Source organism: Bombus vancouverensis, chromosome 6, assembly GCF_051014615.1.
Source record: "Bombus vancouverensis nearcticus chromosome 6, iyBomVanc1_principal, whole genome shotgun sequence".
In the NCBI taxonomy this organism is placed as follows: Eukaryota; Metazoa; Arthropoda; class Insecta; order Hymenoptera; family Apidae; genus Bombus; species Bombus vancouverensis.
Window position 1 is genome coordinate 1,149,508 of NC_134916.1, and position 24,366 is coordinate 1,173,873.

The following is a 24,366-nucleotide window of genomic DNA, read 5'->3' on the forward strand; positions in this document are numbered from 1 at the left end:
AAAGAATGCGGTAAAACATCACACGTTCACATTCTAAGTGCCTACACTGAACAAAAGTCTGTTTACAATATAAATTAAGATTTATTATTAGTGTAATGTAGAGAAGTTTGATTTTTTTTAAAAACATCAGTTAAAATAAAATAAAATAAAATAGAGCACTAGTTGAACAACTCTGGTATAAATTATTTTAAATAGCATCTATCCTTTGATACTAATAGCAGTGAACATGTAAAGTTAAGCGGACCAATTAAATTGGCATACATACATATACATATAACACATATGTAGAACAGTTTTTTGTTTTGATAAATTTGGTGCCAAACGCTCGTTTGTTAAAATTACTATGTATGTAAATCACTCGTTTATTTAATATAATTAGTCCCCGTAAATTTTCACAAAAATTACTTTTTCTTAATTCTTTTAATTGTTTGATCATTTGATCATAGAATAGCATTCTTGCGTTGTTAACGTATAATTTAGTATTTAAATTCCACAAATGAAAAAAAGCAAATAGCTTCACTTCTCTTAATAAATTCATTTACAATTTTGCAACTTTGTCATTAAGGAACGAAAAAGATTCCGAAAAAGATCTCAACGAAAAATAAAAAAAAAATAATCTACCCAACACTTTAACTAGCTTGGTATATGGTTTTGATAATAAACTATAGTAAATGTTTTCTGTAAATTACGGGGACTAATTGCAAGTAAAGTAGGGCGATAATAAGTTATATAATTTATACAGAAACTGAAACTCGAAGTACGCAGTAAATATACATATGAATTATAATGAATGGCAACATGTAGTAATATGTACGATACATATAAATATATATGAGTCACATTCATACCGTTTCGATATGTTTTTGATACGGTTCGATATACCCAATTATTCGAAATTGACATTCGTTTGACATCTCTGTGATGATAATTACTAACAAATAAGCAAGTGCGAATTAGGTAATAAATTGAAATTAAATCCAAATTCATATAAAAAAGGGTCAGTTTATTATTTACATATAGTAATATTTGGCTTTTGGTAGCTTCAGTGCTATATAAATTAAAAATTTTTTTAATGTTAAATTTTCAAAATATAAACATTGTGCCAAATTCTTTATCTTTCTCTTGGACGAAATTGTTATCTTAAAAACGATTAATTCTTAATGTCAAAAGTTATTGGAAAAAGTAGACTTGATTATTAATTTAAGCAGTATGCAACGTATATTAATAAATTGAATTTAGCTGATATTATGGTTAAATTATATGTATATTTTGTAATGTTTGACACAAAATAAATTTTCATTTATAAAATGATTTCCATGTTTCAAATATTGATATGTCTTTTATGTTTTAATTGCATTGCTACTAAAATAGTCTGTTAATATGGCTAAAAATTGACTTAAAACTTGGAATTGTTCGCACCTGCTTAATCAAGAGATCTAAGGATCTTTAGTAATCCTAGTCACGCCGATTTTCACGCGGTTTTTCGATAGGATAAGAGTATAAAAGTGAAGAAGATAGGTGAAAATAAATTGTCATCCACATGTTTATGCCACAGCGACGTATTCTTGCTGCATGCAGGCTGTTATAATTAGATTTATTATCATTATTAGTAGTACTGGCAGTAGTAATATGTTACTACTAACCCACATATATACCTACCATTATACTACGTACAATATTATGCTGCTATATACACATATATTACCACTATACACACACGTTTATACACACACATACACATATGTTATAAGTTATATCATAAGTATACTTGTTAATAGCTATTGATGTATAACTACTATAAAAGCAGTTTAGGATTACTTTATAAAATCTACCGTTGGATGCTTTCCTTGAAAGTTGGATACTATCGCTTATGTTAGCTTGTTAAAAATATGTATATCAATATTGAATCTTTTTTATGCGCAAAATAGATAGTAGTGTGCATTTATGAAACATAGCGATTTAAAATGCTTTTACTGTAAATGAAATGGCAATTGAAATAAAATGTACATGTACGAGGACTTAAGAGAAGATTAATTTTTAGAAAATGTTTTTAAGCACGAAGTCACAACTGAAGCTTGTATATTATAAAAATGTTATGATGAGTTTAAAGAATGGGAAGCATCTATTATCTATTGACATAGAAACTCATTAATACGGATCTCACGTATAATATTATTGCTGATGGAGACTTACGCGTTTGTAGGTTATAAGTAGAGTTATATGAATTTAGATTGACACGCAATTATGTATATTCTGTTAGCTATATTTTACTTTTTATCGATATTTTCCACCGCTAATCATGCTGTGGCTGTTTTGTGCAACCAGATAGCAGTGAATGCTAAAGATCTCTATTTCGTTAGCATTAGGTTATACATCTCATAAGGGAAAAAGGAATAATCAAATATTTAGGTGTGCAGCAAAAGAATACACGTATATTTACATGCTCGTATTATATGTAAGTATGCAGAATTTTTTAAATTTAATATGGACGATATAACATGTATATACATATGGTATGTGGTATATACCACCATATGTAATTACATATGTACAATTACAATAATTGCGTAAATATTTTAGAAATCTTGTTACTTTTAACTTACAATAGGCAATTAGATATAGTGAATATGATCGGTTCTCTTGAAAATTGCTGTATACGTACATAAAGTATGATCACTAGCGATAGATCTATTGTTAAATATAACGAAAAGAAACGTTTCGTTATTGAAACGTGTTATAAAACTGCGATTTTGATAAGGTACATATTTACAAAGTACAGTAACGTGGAGAAAGTTAATTTAGAACGATTAATGTGATTTTATTTCGCTTTCTTACGTGTTCAAACTCACATATACCCTATGTACATATAAATCGATTTATTTACCGAAAATACAATGTGAAATTATTGTTCCATTCGTTATGATTCATTTTACATTTTCTACAACTATTCCTGCCCGTCTTCGATACTTCTTTTTGCATGTTGGAAATTAAAAGTGGAAAGATACTATTTGAAAATTTCCGTGGAAAGTTGCAATGATAACACCGTACGGTAGATATAACAAACTAGTAACAAATATGTAATATAATTACTTTGTGACAGTTTAAGAATATGAGAAATACTCTTTTTTTTAAAAAAGAACGTACTATAAAATGATATTAATATATATTTAAATCTTAGTTACATTTACGAATATAATACCTTGCTTCCTTAAACTTGGATTAGGAAATTATAATCTAAAATAAGAGTGGAGAAATGAAAGTAACTTTAGAGTGATTAAAATAAAATATTACCAATATAGTGAAAACTGTACCAAAAAAATTTGTCAATACAAATATGAATCGAAATACGCGACAATTTGTCGATAATTACGCACTTGCCTTTTTAAATCCCAAGAGTTGTTAAAATTCGTATTGAGAAACGAAAATTATAATTTTTGCTACTGCACTTCCGGCAAAGATCGTATTATGATAAACTTCCATACTTAAATCGAGTTCGATTTCCTGGGGGCCTTGTATGGTTCGTGTCATTACCAAAACAACCTGTGTTGGTGCAGGCCTTCTCAATGCGAAACATGATTCTGTGGCGCGTTGCACCCCAGGTGGTGCACGCGCTTCCAGGAATGCCATACTGAATTGTATCGTTGAGCTCGGCAGATGATATCCCTTCATTTTAAATAGTTCTTCCGGTCTGTTAGGTGCAATTGGTAACATGCTCACAAGAGTAATGAAATTGTATGAATAATGCGATGGTTGTCTAAGGCAAGGTGAATCGTTGATATGGCACGGCCACGATTTCACGCATCGGCTGAAATTTCAGTAATCTATTATATAATTGGTTTACACAAAAGTTACTTAATTATGTTATGTATATAGGTATTATATGTTATTATTTTCATAAATTATCTACATGATATGCATGTACATACGTATTATATATGCGGCGGATTCGGGAAGTTAAAACTGATTAATAAATTGAAAAAAGCTAGTAGAATTTAGTAAAAAATATTACATATGTAAATTATGTTTTCACAATCACATTTATTATTGGTTTTTAATGTTTTTATGTATCCTGTATATGGAACTACGCTGCTTACGGAGCAAATCAGTTTGTTTTACTTGACTTATATTCAAAGAAAAGAATACCGTCGTAACAATCACACGTGTCATATTAGTCGTTGTTATTTTTATGTAGAACAATGTGACATTGAACGCTAACATATATAGACATATACATATGTATATTATGTAATAAGTAATACAAGGTATTGATATTGTAAAAACCAATGTACTTACTTTTTTCTTTCATGATCACGGTGATATCCCACGGGACAGTTTATTTTATTGCAACGATAACCACCTCTAGTGTTGTGACAAATTTCATCTGCTCCTCTACAGACAGGTCCTGCCTGACACTCGTCGATATCTTGGAAAAGGTAACAAAGAATTAAATTTAAAAGAAATTACAAATGTCACGTGTGCTATCAATTTTATCATCAAAGGAAAGTCAAGGACAGACGAAACAACTTGAGATTCAACTAATGGCCCACATTTTCGATGACTAGGTCAAGTACAGATTATAAGTACATAACAACGAGATAATGGAGGTAGAACACGCTTTAATAAACGACCTCAAGAGTTCTCATCGAGCATACAATACGTTTTACTCGTCGAACCTTTAACAGTTAAGGATGAAAATTTTTAAATAATATAATTTAACAATTTGAAGATAACAACAAGCATACCTTCACAAGTACGGCCGTTAAGTCCGAGTTTGTAACCATCTGGACATTTACAAGCATAACTTCCTGGTGTATTTTCACAAATTCCTACACACAAGTTGTTATCTTTGAACTCCGTACATTCATCGACGTCTGTGCAAGAACGATTATCAGCGTTTAACCTGAATCCGGGTTTACAGGCACATCTGTAATTACCCCAGACGTTGAAACACATATGTTGACACAAACCAGGGGTCCTTTGGCACTCGTCAATATCCTAAAATTTTTTGAGATTTTATCATCTTATTAACAATAATTAATAAAAAAATACTTTCCCTAATAAGTAAGAGGTTGAATGAATAAAATTACGCTGTTCCTTTATTTTAACAAAAGATACAAATGAATGAAAAAATTCTTTTCTGTTATCAACATAAACCAATTATCGTTTTTCAATATATATGATCACATCTTACGAGTAGGTGTAACTTACTGATTCATTCACGTATTTAAATCATAATTAATTATAAATAATCATTTTAATTGATAAAACATAATAGCTAGGAAAAACAAACATGTAAAAAGTGAAATTCTTCAAGCATTGGAAATAAAATTAATGGGAATAACTCACTTGACAATTACCGCCAGCATAACCACCAACATTTTCAAAACCACTTTCGCAGTTACATCGAAAAGAACCGATGGTATTTTCGCATTGACTGTTTGGTCCACATACGTTATAAAGACTGCATTCGTCGATATCAACGCAATCTTTATTCGGCCCAGCAACGTGTCCTGGTGGACAAGTGCAAACATAACCACCTACTCTATTTTCACATGTTTGATCCGGAGTACATTCGTGAGTACCATTCGCGCATTCATCTATGTCAACACAATATTGTCCTGATGTTGGATCCAAAGTAAACCCATTACTGCATATTACTTTGAATACACACCTGAAATTTCAATATTAAACAATTATTGGGGAATTGAACTGAAAACTGCAGCACAGTTTCTACAGTTTCAAAATCTAAATTGTATATCACGTATTAAAATAATTTGCTAAATCGTAAAAAATAGATCGACCAACGTATTGATGTACCTATAAGATCCAAGAGTGTTCATACATCGCATTGTTCTGCCACAGATGTTCGGATCTTTTTGACATTCGTCTATATCCACGCATTTTCCTCCAGAACCAGCCTCAAATCCACGTAGACAACTATACGTTCCCTTCCCGGGGATAGTTAACGAAGTAGGAGTAACGGCTGCAGATATGGATGTGGATATGGATGTTGATTTACTGGTCGTGGTTGTCATTAGCGTCGTTGGGATATCAATACGAGCCTGTGGTCCCGGCATACGTGGGTTACGGTCGCATCGATAAGAGCCAAGTGTGTTCCTACATTGATAACCCGGTCCGCAGTCGTGTGTACCGAGTAGACACTCGTCGTCGTCTTCGCAGATCTCAGTGGCGGCATTCAGAGTATATCCTGTACCACACGATAGGTATCGAGTGCAAGTGTAGCTACCTATAGTATTATCGCACCTTTGACCTTGCAAACAGCTATCTTCCTGTAATAAAATTTTCACATCTATTGTCACGTCTATTTAAATCAGATTTTCATCGAATTTTTTAATTTAAAATAATCGCAATTGAAAATAACTGCCTTTGTCGACTTTTCTTGATTTTTGACAATAACAATTATCCGTGACATTGCCCAAAGAAAAATGATGAACATACTCCAAAATTTTGCGTCGACTTGTAACAAGTGATGAAGCGAGTGAAATGATTATAAAAATTAAAAACACATTGAAAAACACTTCTTTAAGAAACCTACTGATAGCTTTTGATACAAGATATCATTAGGCAATTCTTTTTTATCGTGTAAAGAATAATTTATTCGTATTGGAAGCGAATAAAAACTCGTAAAATGCATATGCTGATGTTGAATATAAGTTTTAGTTCTATAATTCTACAAATCTGTCATAAAACTTATAAGCTTCATTGACATTGCTGGTTAATACAATAGTCGGAAATATGTATTTTACCTGCGTTTGACATTCGTTAATGTCCACACAGGCTTGAGTTAAATTCTCACGCCTAAAACCAATTCTGCATTCGCACATGTAGCTTCCCATGGTATTGATGCAGTCCTCGTTGCTACTACACGCGTCATCTATTTCCCTACATTCGTCGATGTCGACACAACGATTCTTAACGAATTTCGTTCCAGGCATACACTTTTTGCTTGATGGTGCTGGCAAGGCTGTCGTAGGCGGTTTCCTGATTCTCGGCTTCGGAGGTGTTGCGCAACTATAACCACCCGGTTGATTATAGCAAACTTCACCTACGCAAGAGTCCAAACCTTCCGCGCATTCGTCGATATCTATCAAATACGATAATTTATCTCTCATCAATAATTTGTTCGAAAGATTCAAAATATTTAACGTTTTTGCAATAAAACTGTCAATGAAGTTGAATAATAATAGTTACTTTTCTATTTGTTTATAATTCTAACACGTCTAATAATAAGTAAGTAGTAAATAATTACTATAACTATACAATGTAGTTATTGTTGGACTACGCTGGCATGAAAATAAAGTTTTAATAACAAATGATTATTTAAAATAAACCATTTGCAAGTATGTTGCTGTTTACATACGAATCCATGGCAAGTTATATAACGCGACGATTGTTAAAAAATTACTTTTGCTGTAATACCTATTAAGTATATTAAATGACCATTATAATACATGCTACATGCTTTCACTTCATGTTTAGTCAAGAAATTTAACAAGTTGATGTTAATTATAAGTAAATAAAATGGAATTGATCATTGATGGAATTTTATCGCAATCTTATAACACTTGCACACATAAAACGAGCAATAACAAAACATATCACGAGTTACTATACTATATTATATTACAAAAATAATATGCACATTATAACAAAAATGAGCTTAAACCTTACACTATGCTTCACATGCGATAAGCGAACAAGGATACTGTTTTAAAATATTTCGTAATATATCAAACTTTCGACGTTCAATTCAAAACTTGTCAATTTCCATTCTGAAAAAAGTTATAAATCATTACAAATTAATTTATAAGTTATTCTATTAATTTCATATGTTAAAAAAAAAAATTAAAATGAAAATTATGTACAAATTAATTTTTGTTTTATGTAGAGAAAGAGAGAGAGAGAGAATATTATAGTATTTTAACAACAATTTTAAGTAAATTCAATTGGAAAATTAAAATGTAGTAAAATATACCTGTGCACCTTCTTAGTCTAGGATGATATCTGAAGCCAGAAGGACAAGCAGGTTTCTGACGTTGACGCTGCTCAAACGATGTAGGTCTTTCACATCTAAACACATTACGATACGGATACGATTGATTAATTTTATAGAATTATTTAACCACATTATGTGCTTAAATAAATTCCTCGATTACATAACGGTCATATTATATAATAAAATCATGTAAATAAGAAAGAAAATTCGCTAAAAATTTTAAAGCACTTCGTAAGATCGTGCGCATTTGTATACGCTTGTTAATAGATACATATTATTCACGAAAATTAATTAATTTCTATTAACTGAAAAGCTGAACTCAAAATAATGGTGACTATGTTGTAGATTGAAATACATCTTAATTTCTTTTTTTCCTGATGTAATGCTGTAAAACTTAAAATTCAAAATATTAAGTTAATAATGTAGACCTGTAAGTTCCAGGTAGATTGAAGCATTTTTCAAAAAGTCTAGTGTCACATTTGTGTTGGCCACGAACGCATTCGTCGATATCTTCGCATCGTTTAGTAGTTAAGGAGTATTGATAACCCGATGGACAAGACGGTAATCTAGTCAAACATTCGAAGCTGCCGTTTTTATTGACACAATACTCATGTAATTCTAATCGACAGGTGTGCAGATTTTCCAAGCACTCGTCGATATCGACGCAGCTACCATTGAAAGATCGATTATAACCGCTGCTGCAAGGCGGAATTAACTTGCACAAAAAGGAACCGTTTGTGTTAACGCATTTATGAGTGCCCTGTGGACAATCGTGTCTGCCTAAAAGACACTCGTCGACATCTTGACAACCCTTTGTCGCTGTATTAAAATACCAGCCAGTGGTACATAGTGGCAAACACATAAAACTGCCTGGACTATTATGACATTGCTCGTAGTCTCGACAACTCAGATTTGCTGCGCACTCATCAATGTCCACACATTCTCCGCTTTTTATATCTCTAGCATATCCGAGTTTACACGGTTCCGAAAATACGTGACCATCCATATTCTACAAAATAAATTACACGGATATTTTTTAAAAGTTTAGATCATTTATAACTGTGAAAGGAAAACGCCATTAGTTATCCAAAAAATTTAAAGTGTGCAATAGCTTTGTGACAAAGACCGAAGAAGAAAATTCAAAGATGTAAACGAATATACATACGTCATGTATTTAAATTTAATATAAAATAAATTTTGAATTTATAATAAAATAGAGAAGCAATATATTTATTTATTTTATTTTATATATTAATCAATACCTGCATTATATGGTTCTTCTTAATATCTAATAGCCTGTTAATTGTTGTTGAACTTGTTGTTGTTGTTGTTGTTGTAAATGCTTCACAGATATAAGAACCGTTCGTATTAACACAAAACTGAGTTGATACATTACAAGAATGTAATCCAAGTGCACACTCGTTTATATCTTGACAAGATTCTTTACTCGAGTAATAACTATTGTTATACAACTGAAAACCAGACGGACATACTGGAGAACATCTATATCCACCTTTGAAATTTATACATTGCTCACCGATTCCACAATTTGATAAACCATTGCTACATTCATCGACATCTGCCGAAAGAAGAATTTATAACAAAGTTAAAAACAATCGATTAAGTTTATTAATATAATATAACATGATATAATATGATATAATATAATATATAATAGAGATAACACTAATTTTTTGTCGAATGGAACGTTAATTATTTTAATGAAAATGTTCACATGAAAAAAATACATAAATAAATAAACAAAATTTGAATACTCTTATACCGATACAATCTTGACTTCGTTGATCAAATATGAAACCTCTCTCGCAATTCCTTGTTTCATTAACAATTGGAAAGATTGAACTTAGTAATTTATGTCCCCTTTTATACGAATAAGCATGAGTATCTTCAACCTTTCCACGTAAATTCGTATCATGGTCACTTAATAGTTCGCATCTAATTAATTGAAATATATTAAAAATATGTACGCATATCGATGATTAATATTATTAATTGTTACATAAAATTGTTATATGAAACGATCCCTTAAAAAACGTACCTATAACTACCTATGTCATTAACACATTGTTCTGTATTTTCACACGAATGCAATTGTTCTTTACATTCGTCCACATCGATACATGCTTCCCTGGAATCATTTATCGGCTTATATCCCGCAGGACAAATCAATGACTTATCGTTTGAAAACGGAGATTCAGAATGATTCAGAGACAAGCATTCGTAACCACCTACCATATTTTTGCAGGTGGTATTTGAACTTGGACAAGGATTATTAGAGCCAGAGCATTCATCCACATCTACAAATGTAATACATATATATAAACAGAATAAATAAAAGGTTGCAATAGTTTATAATAAAAATTATATTTCAATAGTAGTCTTTAATAGAATCATCACGTTTTAATTTTTCGACTAAAATTCCAAAAATTGTATGGAATGGTTATTTCATGTTAGAAATAACGTATCGATTTGGAAAGAGGATTAAGAAGATAAAGAAAATTGTCTAAATAAAGAAATGAAAAAGTATTAAACAGGTGTATAAATTCTTACTCACATGCAAGACGGATACATGCTGAATCAACGTAAATTCACGTAATAGCGTTTGAGGTAAAATATTTTCAAACATTCGATTAATTAGTGTTAGGATATAAAAGAAAGTTTGTGCATGCACATATCTCATATTTATAGAAGAGCATAAAAATATCAAAGGAGAAACTTCCTGTTGATGTAATAAATAGCCTATCATTAGAAATATCAAACAAGTAAAACATATTCGATTGAATAATAATCACATTAATAAATCATAGAATGCTTGAAAATAGTTACCTATGCAGGCACCCAAATTAACACTGTAAATAAATCCTTCATCACATTTTACATCACATTCGTAAGCACCATCGATATTACGACATTCTTCTGTACCTTCCAAACAGCTATGAATGCCTTCTACACATTCATTCACATCTATAAAAGGAAACAAGAGTAGGTTGATATCTTTCTTTTTTATTACAAAGAAATCGCAAAAAGCGTGTATCATTATGATAAGTTTCACCCTTACGTTTTCACCTTTAAGTTAACATTTTAAATTATACAATAAATACCTTCGCATTGCTGTGACAATTTATTGAATTTAAATCCAGCGGGACAAGATTTTATTCCCTTCATTTCTAGACAGCTAAAACTGCCCTGGGTGTTGACACAAAAATTTTTCTTTCCGGGGCATGGTTTCGGTAATACAAGACACTCATCGATATCTGAAAAAAACATTGAAATTAGATAATATACGTCCACAAAATAGTATTTTATATAAAATATCAATTTACAAATGCTAACATAGATATAACATGTTCTTGCCGTAATAAAAAATTGCAAAGATAATCTAAATTCTCATTGATCTAACGTAACTCAAATTTTTGAAAGTTAATTAATATCGTTACAGATAAATAACATCCGGCCTCTACCTGCATTATTTCAATTCTACGAAACGGAAACAAAGGTATCCTTATCCAAAATTTCTTTTTATCTAAATTTTATCAGAATTTATCTAAACAATGAGACATAGCCGCGATTATGTTAATCAGTTCTGATAAACATCTGGTGGATACCGTTCTCGGAAATCTATACATTTTCCATATTCGTACAATAAACTCCATGAACCACTTTGGCCACGTAGAGTTTCCAGATTTTCACAGTACATTGTATAAGGAGGTGAAAAATTGTGCTTCTTAGACAGAACGGTTACGAAAAGTGTCATCGTGTTGCTTCGCAACACGTTCGTTAAGAGCTAGTATAGTGGAATCGGGTTAAAGTTTTCTTTCGATCAACATTAATCCTTGGGGATCCGTGAAACGGTCTAAATACTCTACTTCTGTGCGGTATTTCTGCAAGCTATTCTTAGTCTTCGCTCATTTATTTGCGACATATCCACTTGTAACGTAACAATCTCTTGAATGCAATACATATACCTATGTTATATAAATTAATGCATAAAATAATTTAACCGATTTATTTAAACCTTAACATTCAAGCCCACAATCCTGTATAGCGTACAATGTACAACATAGTGGAATGTACTTCCATTTTACTAATCAAAGTTACACGAAGCCTTACTAACATTTTCTCCGACTCCCTGATTTTCCATCGGGTACGTTCACACGTCTCAATACAGAACAAGTTTTTCCAAGCCAGTGGCTCCCCGATTTCCCATCGGATTCGTCAATGAAAACTAAACCTCTCTTGTGACTCCCTGATCTCGCATCAGATTCGTTTGCACTTTCTTCAATTCTCTAACACCACCTCGGCTTTGATTTCGCACCGAATTCGTCTGCAACCTCTGTGCCATTAACTTCCCGATTTCGCATTGGGCTCGTTCATAAAATTACACCCTTCTGCGACCCACTGACTTAGCGTCAGGTTCGTCCTCGTAAACAATAATCCTGGTGGCTACCTGAACTCGCGTCAGCTCCGTTCGTACACTTGTTACACTGTAACGGTATTCCCACGAAATACCCTCGCGTTGCTCAAAACCCCGACTCGTAATAATATAATAAAAAGTAAATTATGATTGCAAAACATTAATTGAAAAATGAAAAATCGATAAAATAGATAAAAATTAAATTCTTCGATGTACTGTTGTGCACAGTTCGGGAAGATTAGGGACCCAAAAACGACAGAAACACTTCATATCGCAGTATCAGCATCGGCACTTGGACACATTTTTAACCTCGTTTCAAAGCATTGCGTTAAGTAGCATTCTGCAAGGCTAGCAGAACTTCGCTTCTGATGTCAGCCGCTGTCTCAAAACACATACCAAACACGGATATAAAAACTATCGAGTGATCGCCGGAAAGAGTTCATTCATAAATCGTCAAACATCGTGTAATTCATATTCATCAAATATAATAGAGTATATAACTTGTATATTGTTTGTCAAGGACCGAGTTTGTTAAGAATATACATCTAAAAACCCAAAACCTTTGCCTTCGTAAACCTGAACGTTATTCGGATGCCGAACAACTTTTCTAGGAAATTTTATCGATTCCTTGTGAGAAATTTTCACATTCTCCGACCCTAACTCAGTTAGGAAGCTGCGCCATAACAGTACTTACGATACTTGGTAATTGTTTTACAGCCATAAAATGCTTAATCCTCAAATGTTTCGAGTACTTTAAATGTAAGATAAATTAAATAAATTCTAAAAAAAAATCTACATACATACTTACTGTAGATCGCCAGCTATAAAGTACTTAGAAAAGGATAATATCTTCTCACAAACAATTTATAGAGCATTTACTTTTATAATTATCGTCACTAGTAACTGCATAAATACGATTAAGATCCGATATAGACGAAAAACTTCTTTGTGTATGTATAGAATATCATACTTCATTTATTAATATTATAACACTAAAGTAAATAAAAAAAAATTCGTTACGTAGTTTGATATTTTAATTTTAAAATGATATGCCAGTAAAAGAACGCTAGGAATAATAACTTATGGCTTGTATTAACAGTATTAAAGCTAAAATCAATGATACTTATTAAAGCAACTTCAAGCACATATCTGTCTATAGAAAATTTTACCACGTACTTTATAAATCTGAGAAGTACATTATCTTCGCGTATATTACTTTATTAAAACATAAAAAAACATACACACTCATATACAGAAATCACGTATATACATGAAATATATCCTTTGTAATTCTGAATAGGTTAAATAATATACTTATGTATGCATATATATACATACATACATTATATATATATACATATGTACAGGGTGTCCCCCACAACTGGAACAGGCCGAATCTCCTAAACGCTTAGGGATAGAAGAAGATGTCATAAGTGGCAGTTGAATAGTAACAGGCGGTGCATAATATACGACTAATTTTATACATCTTTGTGCATCGGAGCATCAGAAAAATGCAACTGCACTTTTTTTAAAGTGTAAACCTATATTTTTGAACTGCAATCGATGCAGTTCCTTGTGATCTACATAAAAGTACTAACATACTTATGCCCCAAACTTATTCATTAGGAAGTTATCGAAGCTAAAAGTTCTCTGAATTATTTCAACCTTGTAATGGAACATAACGTAGATACTCTGGAACACTTGCCGAGAAACTATATATCCGATCCAAAAGATTTAAATATGTAAATTAGATATATTGAAAATAAACATTATAAAATAAATAATTGAAGATGTGCTCTTAAACAATTAGAAAATTAAATAGATTCAAACCTGTACAAAAACCTGTAGCGGCTTCCCACTGGTATCCAGGAGGACAAGTATCCTCTTCGTATCCAAGTTTATGTTTGGACGCGCACGTGTAGGATCCTATATTATTCTCGCAGTGACCAGGACATGCTCCTTTTTCTACACACTCGTTCACGTCTAAGCGGTGGGACACACAATGCCAACAGAAGTAAGCAAGGACACAAGCAAAATTGCAGTGCATCATTACAAAAATAAAATGAAGCTCATATCATTAAGCAAACATAAAATATGCTTGAAAGTGAATTTAGAACTCATAAAACATTAAGAACTTAATGTCAAAGGATATAAAATGAATTATTACTTACTACAGATTAATTAGATATTCAAATTTAACTTCGAAGAATGTATTACCATATATATATCATATGTATTACATTTATTTACATTGTAATACATATTACATGTATTATATGTATGCACATACAATATATATATATTTATTTATTTATAAATTAACTTATATATATATATAATAAGTTAATTCATAAAAATAATTCACTGTTAATATGGTTAGTTTAAATTCTCTTTATTGACATTTGAAAAATATTAATAATAATAGTTTGATTTGAATATCTCTTTCATACTCACCGTCACATACTTGACTGGTAGCATTGTAACGATAACCAGCGGGACAAAGAGATGAAAACTCGTTATCATCCTCAGGAATTGTACTTTTGTTTTCCGATGGTTTAGGTAAACAAGAACGTTTATCCTTCGCCAGTACGTAATCGGGATTGCAGCTACACGTAACTGCAACTCCATTGTCCGTGCAGCGTTGTTCACATGGATTGCTCGATTTGCATCTAGATCATATACGATTGCACAATGACATAGTATAATCGAACAACAAAAATATGTTGTTTTCTTGTAAAATATTCGATAAACGAATTAATAGTAAATTAAATTAAACAGTAAATAGAATAGTAAATTAATTTTATAAATTCAGTAGATATTATATAATAATTTTAACGCTGAATATTTATCAAAATGAACAATATTGTAAAATTTGCAGAAATAAAATATAATATATGTATATATATAAATATCTTATAAAGTTTTTATACCTGTCAGTAGGTAAGTCTTGACTACAAGTTTTTCCATCTTCTAGTAGAGTAAAGCCTTCGTAACATTTGCAATAATAAGATCCTGGCGTAGGGACACAAATGTCAGAACACAATAATCCCTTCATAAGTTGACAGATGTCATCTAATGCTGTAAATTAATGTTACGACGTTGCATTTCTGTTATGATCGTTGTTATATTAATTTTAAGTTGACTGGCAAGTAATGTCGAATTTTTTATTTATAATTTTATTTCTTTATTTCTCAATCACATATTATTCGTGATTTTATCTAATTGTTTTCCTATGCCGCAAAGATTTGAATATATCTTTCTAAGTGAATCGTTGATTTATCTTCGAGATTGTAATTTCAAAACTTCCACGTATGAATACTTGCAACTAATCTTTAATCGCGCAACAGTTTTCTTGTTACTTCCTTAAAATACTTTTAAAAGATATAGTTATAATAAATTTCTCCGCCGCAAGTGACAGCAAAAACAGCAAAACTCTTTTTGCGATACAATCACTCGTGGGACTCTCAATGTAAGGTAATAGAAAATTACCTTGTAAACAAATAAAATATGGACATAGAAGATAAGATATTTTGGGATAGAGACCTTCCGCAGTATTTTTCAATCATTTTAATGATTGATGATGGACTTTTATAATGAAGGAACTAGATATAAAAATATGATCGATTTTGAAGTTTTAGGACTTTATTGAATATTTCTACTTACGAGGCGTAGGTAACGATGGGGAGAAAGACGTCGAAGCCAATGTTTCAGTAGATAATGAGGAAGTCGATGTTAATGGAGATGAAGTTGATTCAGTATCGGAAGTCTCACTGAACGTCGTTGCCTTTGTAAGATCTGTGGTAGAAGTTGATGTTGTGCTCGGTGACGCTTCGTAACAACATTCCAAAAATGCAGGATCCCATGGATTCCCAAATGTAAATTTCTTAAAAGCGCATCCTTGTCCCATAGATCCAGTTAAAATACCTTCGATGGAATTTAAAAATTAATGAAAAATAATTAATGAAGAAAAAGAATGACAGAATTAAAAAAACACTGGTTCTGTTGTGGATTATTAAATTATAATTTTGACACCGTTATTTAAATTATTAAATTTTTTTATTAATTATTAATTATTAATTGTTTATATATATATATATATATATGAAGAAGTAAATAAAAAATAAAGAGACATAAATACCAAAAAATTATATGAATATGTAAATTACCCAGTTTACAAGCTTCGCAACAGTCACGGTGATAATCACCCGGCCCTGAACGTTTACTTTTGGTATCAGAAACACACGCTAAACCAGCATGCGCATCGAATTTTCCTTTCTTGCATTGTTCCTCGTGATATGCTCTCACGCAACAGATGTCCACAGCCTCTAAGCAAAGACCTTGTTCGACTGTCGGCACTCCAGATACCGGCCCTGTGAACCTTTCACACCTTAGGCCTTCCAAAGCCCACGAAGTACCAAGCCCACAGCATTTTTCAAATTCTGCTTCCATTCTAGCTTCGCTGAACAACGCCTCTGTTACACAAACAAAATATACTTCTCTTAACAAATCTCTCTAATAACAATTATATCGGTCTTTATAATTCTTTATAACTTCTTCTTCATAACTTGAACCTTTTTCTCATTTTCCTTGAGAATATAAATTACTTCACCAAATGTTCACATTATATTATATTATAACAACTGTTTCCGTCGATAAAACAATTAAGGCATCAGAAACCTTAATACTTTTAATCTCAAACATTTAACAAATTTTACCTGAAACAACTAAAACTCGGTTTGTCTATTCTTAATTTTATAAAATGCTTAGTGTTAAATATCAAATTATTCCATCGATTTTTATATTTTTAGTAGTTCGTCTCCCTTTTATTATTCCCGCTTTGATCGTCATTTTTAAAACCATTACGAATGGAAATCAGTGTAAAGTATAAAAAATAATTATTTTTGATGATAAATTTATAACGTAAAATGATGTCTTATTTGTCTATCGTTTCCACAAACTCTCGGCAGAATTTAAGTCTATTGTGAAATCGTAAAATCCTTCCTGACGCTGCCACATGTACAGCGATAAGAAGAACAATTGTAGATAGACAACTATTTCTTACCAACCTTTGTTATTTAATTTTTACTCGTAATTCGTTTCGTATGATATATTACATTCAGTTTGTTATGCAAAAAATATACCAACTGATGACATTCCACATCTATTCGTATATACATGTGTATAAGTTTTATTTAAAATTTATCTACTAATATAATTTTATACTAAACTAAACTAAAGGTAACTAAACTAAAGGTTCAATTTCATCTATGTGCTTATCATATTCATACAACAACACTTTTGTTTTTAAATAAAAGATTTTAAATGTAGATCTTAAATGATTAGATTGAATAATATGATACGCTTGATATACTCGTAAATATGTATAATGTAGTGTAGTATACTCTCTATTTAACTCTATTGTATCTTTAAACGAATTCAATCATATGAGTCATACGAATTAAGTTTTTCAGATATGATACATGAAATAGGTGAAATAAACATATTGTTGAATGTTTTTTGAAACGTTGCATTGTCATTATACTGTTAATAAAGAAATAACAATATAATCCTATATAATCCTAATAAACATATTGCTACTAGTTTATTACGATTATAGTTCGAATTTGCTGTCATTAGTACATATTACAGTGACAACACAATTGCACAATTCTAATAAATTTTCTAATATTGAAAATTTCTTAACATTTTCGATGGACGGTCAATACACAAATTTTACTGCATTTAATTATCAACTTTCTAGACGTTATACTGTACATATGTATACATATGTATACGAGCATCTGACTTTATACGAAATTTCTTTAATGTTAAAATGCGCTGTGAATTTTAACATTTGATATTAGAAAATATCAACAAATACAAAATAAATACAAGGAAATATTAATTTATCGTTCATTCCTTCGTTCAAAGTAATTAATATTGTTGTAGTATTATATTCCTTATCTTCTTATAAGGAGAGATATACCTACATTATTTTCGCTTGAATATATTATTATATGCTATGCATTACTATACAGTGGTAAAAGCAATTCTTGTTGCAGTGTTTAGCTAGAAGTCTCTATAAATCAATGAAGACTATACATACTGAGTAATAACAAAACCATAATTTGTTTAATGATAAGAATGGAACTAGCGCATACGTATGTTTCCTTGTTATTTCATTGGAAAACTACGCAACCCTTTCTGACTATCACATCTTTGCGATTTTTTTTTATTATTATTTAATTTGTATTTTACAATTTGTCCAGTTGGACATTCGGTAAATTTTTCTAGCTTAGCGATATTTGATACTAACTACATAGTTTCCGAATTCAATCCAGAAAAGAATTCTTATCTTTATTTAAACGTTTTAGAGTTGTTTATATGGATAGTATTTATTTAAAATAGGACAAAATATGTTTGAAAAATAATTATATTCCATTATTAAAAACACTCATCTTTCACTTAAAAATGTGATAGATTCTAAGCTATGCAAGTAGTTACTATTCGTTTATTATTTACTCTCGAACCCGGAACTACGTGTCCCTCTACTCTTAATTCTATTTAATTCATTCTATTTAATTTGCCTATCCTTTTTCTTCGTTAATACTACCATGAACATCTCTAAACTGTAAACTATCCATCCTAAAAATCTACCGAACGTTACTTTACGCGTGTCAACTTCATATCAATTCACTTATCAATTCTAAGAAAGCGATCTCTCTAACGCGTATTCAGTTTGTCACCTCTTTACGAACAAGGAATTTAATATTTAAATAAATAGAATTTACTTAATTTCCTTTTCCATAATTGACAATTAGCTGAATTAAAACATACTTATTAGGCATATTAAATAACTCGAAGATTAATATTCTTCGAGATTAAGATATTGTTTTAATCAGAATATCAGGCTGAACATTTTGATGTACATACATCATAGTCATGACCCATTTTATCCCATTATGTATTTATCATAGTCATCTAGTAAAATTGGAAGAATTGTCTTTATTCTCCGTTATCGATGAAAGAAGGCGTGTTGCACGAAATTTCTTTCCTTTTTATAAAATTAATAAAACAAATAGAAAGTGGCATCTGCCTGAATGATAAACAAGGAATCCTCTAAGTTCTTCGTTTCTTCCTTTCTAGCTACAAATCATTAAAAGTATCGTTAAAAACATGATTCGAAGGAAAAATGTACGATTAATAGATTTAGATTATCTAATCGTTTACGTTCTTAACAACTAGGTACATTCTTCTCTTCATTTTAAATAAAATAGAAACCACATAGCAGATAGAAGAAAATGCATTGTTTATGCTAGTAGTAAGTGGAGCGAAAAAAAGATCTAAGTCTAGATAAAAAATTTACATTTGAATACAGGCTCTACGCTATCAATTATTTCGAGATTTATCATCCAAAAACAAATCCAAAAACAATTAATACAATAAAATCGATTTTAGGAATAAAAACTCATTTTCCAAAAAAATTCTTAACATGAAAGATACCTCGCTTTTGTAGAGAAAATTGCTCCAACCGAATGACCAGAAGTAGAAAGAAAATCGCACATAGATCGACGAATCGGATCATCTTCTTAAAATTCCCATAAAACGAACTGGTTTTCGCGTACAAATATCACAATCTTTCAAACTGTCACGATCTTTCTCTTAATTTTTCTGTTTGTCGTTGCCAGTTTGAGTTTGAGTCGGAATCGTTGACTTGAAAGTGAAATATCGTTCTTCTTTGTCGTCGGATGCGTTCCGAGCAAACGCTCGACATGCATTAAAGCGTTCAGTTTGCCGGTAGCACGGTTTTCTCCTCTGCACCTTTCTATGTGCATCTCATTTCTTGAATTATCCCACTCTATCTTACGATACGATTCCTTTTCCCGTCTGCACTCTGTCCCTGTTTCGTGTGCGCGCGCATAAATATCAGACTGATTTCGTCGTTAGTAACGGCGCCGATTGAGAACTTGCTCAAAATTTCGCCCTAACAAGATCCTTCGATTGTTTTCTCTTTTATTTTTTTTTCTTATCCTTATATATCTTCACCTAAGTTGTTTCGCTCGTGATAAATAATTTTAACTCCTTTTTTTAACATTATGTAATTTGGAAATTCCATGTTTTTCTATTATTTATCGTTATACGAATATGTGTGCATGTATATATATTTTTTAATACACTGTTACAGTGAATTTAGACTTGAAAAATTTGTTGACAATTACTAATTTTTAGGTTTCTCTGGATCTGTAAATGACAAGGGAACTAGGTCATTAATAAACAAAATTTTCGTTATATAGTTCTAACAGTATGAAAACCGAAATTCTTAGATTTTATTAACTTTAACTGAATTGTTGCTTTACATTTAAATATGCATAATATGCGCCTCTATACATATTAATAATGTATGTACAAGAACTTTAGTTCCATTACTACAACGTAATACATATGTGTGCCTCATTTTCAAAAGAAAATCCCCCTCCGTAAGTTTCAAGAGTGTGTTGATCATCATCGTAGTACTAGTGACTTCTTCGCGGCATGTGTTCCCGGTTCGATGTTAGCATCAGAGATCCTTTTTTGTCAGTGTTCCATGAACAGTAGACGCTTTGTTGATCTCGCAAATTTCCGTACCACTCTCTTGCCGGCCATCCGTGTCGTCCTTCGTTCTCTTTGAAATACATATCTTCAAATGTTTTATCTCTATATATTTCTGTGTATCGATTGAAAATCGAAATCAAATAACCAATATTAGTACCAATTTCCATCGGAAGTCAGTCTTACGAAATCATGTTATTTTCTTTGTTCAAAATTTATTAACCAATGTCCCACTAATCTACTAATTATTTAAAAAGATCTATTATAAAAGAATCTATTAATTCTTATACAAATTAATTCTTTTCTTAATATTTTTTGTAGTATAAGTAGTTAGAACGTTTATGTACTTAAACAATATATAGTTATAAAAACTCTGTTGCTTATATATTTTACTGTTCGGATGCCTGCTAAGCATTCAAATTCAAGTCAATTCATATATGTGACGCGTTGTGTGGCGCGTTAACATTATATCATCGCATAACTTTCAATGAACTTAAATATATTGGGTAAAAGTAGAAGAAAACTATTCGTGACGATTAAGTATAAGTTAAATATAGAATGTAACACGCGCAGTGTACACGTAAAAGTTTTCTAAATTTACTCTATTACATTTATGTAATTAAATTTTCAAATACGTATTATATGTATTGAAGGAAACTATTATTGTAAGAATATGTTTTATTGGAACTAATTTTCCCATTAATTCATATATAAAGAGATCAGAAAATAAAAATACACGGAAAATTCATTTTCTCATAGAGCAAACGTAAATAATAAAAACATGATAAGTATATAACAATACAGTAATATAAATAATAACAATGACAAAAGCATAATCCAACTTTGTGGTTGATGCAACGTAAAATAATTACATAAAAAAAGAGAAAGACAATAAAAAAAAAGAGATTATTGCATTTTTCTGTATACGAATGTCGGTTAATCTCGGTAACAGACGGAAGTAAAAACGTGCAACAGGAGCAAGAGTAACAGTCAGTAGGCCGAGAACAGTCATCAAGCTAGCGAGGTTGCGATGACCATGACACGCGCAACTCCATAGCAATCGTCTAACAGTCTAATACCCAGATTACACTGTCTTGTGTTGTAAAAAAATCAAATATTTCGCCATCTATATCCGTCGTCTGCATACTTACGCATCGTCGTCGAACCTGAAGTGCCTTTTTTACATCCTTTTCAATGGCACCATCTGGATAATCTACTTATATATGTATATATATGGTATACATATACCTTGAAAGGGAATCAAGAGAAGTTGAAATAAACAACGCATAACGATGATATAATATGAGGAAGGTAAAGAATTTCTTTCGGTCATTAGTAAACAACATTTTTTCTCATTCCATATAATAATATTTTTTAGTATAGTAATATTTGATTAATCTTTGATTTTTCGTATACCCGATTTTGTGTATTCTTTACAATGACGATATTTTTCCGGAAAATGTGATCACTGGTAACTTTGAAAAGTGAAAATATACTATTTAGAAATGACTTGCCTTTAGTTACATACGTTTCCTCAAAACCAATACTCGCCATTGCGTATTTTTAATTAAAATAATATAATTATATAATAATATTATAATAATATAACAATATGCACAATTATACTTTAATTAAAACTATATGATTATTATTTTAAAATATTAGTTCAAAATTCCGATACATGAGTTTCAATCATCTGAAACTTGAAACAAATAATTATAATTATTTGATTATTGAATTCGTAAAAATAACGACAAATTTAATTATCATTTTACATCTTATTTTAAATTGATAATTCAAAAAGTAAAATGCTGCTTCATACATATATATAGAGACAGAAAGGTCTATATGTGGAATAGTATACAAAGCAAAATATGACAAAAACTATGATAAGGTTTAATATCGTAATAAATTATAACTTAAAGTAATTTCCGCAAATATTATTTTTTTACAATGTAATAGACAAAAAAATAAGATGAATCTTGCTGCCCTTATAGAAAATACATGTCATTTTTACAAATTATTTTTCAAACTCTTATAGACGTACAATAATAAATTATTAATTTAGAAAAATGGTTTATTCTAGCTTACCTAAATAATGGTAAACTTTATTGGAAATTAGGACATTTTCAGGCGATGAAAGAAACGTCGATTATCCAAACAAGAAATTGAATTATCAAAATACGATAACTCCACAGTACCCATTATGTGTATGTATAGCATTTAAACAGGACTTGAATTATAAAAACCGCCTTTTTATACTGAATTTTTGTAAATACGTAATATTTTCTATAGATGGTACGAAGTTGACATTTTCTTTGTCAGTTGTCCTCGAAAAAATATAACAAGAACGAGAATGAATATGTGCGGAAGGAAAAAGGTATTATTATAATAAAAAATTGACCATTTTCTAACGGAAGTGTTATTAAAATTTAAATATCAACGTAGAATTGGAATTAATAAGAATAGGTATAAAATTAATAAATACACCAAATTTTCCAAACAGAAGAAAAAAGAAAAGAAAGAGTACTTTTGTTTTACTCGCTACAACAGATTTATTTTTTGTGATAAATACTTGTTATTTGTATGCAAATACCCATCTAATAAAAATGCATTCATTGACTGAGTCTCTTTATTTTACTGTATAAAATAATTGTTACGTATGTAAAACTATAAGTAATATTTATATTGAAACGCTACAAAACGGATAATTTTTAGCTTGGAAATTGCCTACTTTTTAAAAGTACCGTGTTTTAAAAAACACTTTGTTCACTGCTTTATATTGAGTATTTAAAACATTAATTATCAAGGATAATTAATTTCCGAAATTAGTTCGGATAATCGTCGTTTAGTATCACATCCCTGATTCCCTTTATATCAACAAAATTCTATAACGATTAAAGCATTTTCTCAATGAATTTTTTACCTCTTATAAAATTCATACAGAATAGTATATATTTAAATGTAATGCTTATGTGTATCTATTACCTATTATATTTATATCTTTTCCATCTTATTCCTTTGTCATATCAATTTCTTTGCAAGTTTTTACAAGAGTGAGGTAAAACAGAGGTAAGCATGAAACGTAAGCTGTTACAACATTTTTTGCTTTAAATAATTATATAAATTTTGACAAAATTTCATAAGCTTCGTTTTATATCCTTAGAAAGGAAGAAAATCAGGGATGGTCATTTAAAATAAGAATAATATTTCTAGAAAATAGTTTCTCTAAAGAAACGAAAATTCATACAAAGAAAAATAAGCAGAAAAATAAATCGTGCAAAGACGGTACTTGAAAATTGATATAACAATATTAAACGTGTTT

General features: G+C 30.6%; 1 protein-coding gene across 1 annotated transcript; it reads right to left on the reverse strand.

Moving 5' to 3' along the window:
- Positions 1-2,410: 2,410 nt before the first annotated feature.
- LOC117161315 (uncharacterized) lies at positions 2,411-20,282 on the reverse strand. Its single transcript, XM_076619643.1, has 20 exons — positions 19,956-20,282; positions 16,619-16,924; positions 16,116-16,376; positions 15,383-15,530; positions 14,907-15,121; positions 14,283-14,435; positions 11,140-11,292; positions 10,865-11,002; positions 10,077-10,335; positions 9,801-9,973; positions 9,280-9,596; positions 8,446-9,026; positions 7,997-8,091; positions 6,768-7,105; positions 5,818-6,290; positions 5,347-5,671; positions 4,743-4,995; positions 4,294-4,423; positions 3,379-3,805; positions 2,411-3,234 (listed from the first exon to the last, which is right to left on the reverse strand). Exons 1-19 carry the CDS (start codon positions 20,035-20,037, stop codon positions 3,400-3,402), a joined length of 4,806 nt encoding a protein of 1,601 aa, XP_076475758.1. The 5' UTR covers positions 20,038-20,282; the 3' UTR covers positions 2,411-3,234; positions 3,379-3,399.
- Between the last annotated feature and the right edge of the window lie 4,084 nt (positions 20,283-24,366).

Bases quoted from the DNA above. Each gene is read 5' to 3' on its own strand.
- LOC117161315 (XM_076619643.1), bottom strand. From the start codon at position 20,037: ATGATCCGATTCGTCGATCTATGTGCGATTTTCTTTCTACTTCTGGTC. The intron at 8,092-8,445 runs GTCTACATTATT...TAATGTGTTTAG, and splicing joins AATCTACCTGGAACTTACAG to ATGTGAAAGACCTACATCGT. The intron at 5,672-5,817 runs GTACATCAATAC...TTGAAATTTCAG, and splicing joins AACACTCTTGGATCTTATAG to GTGTGTATTCAAAGTAATAT.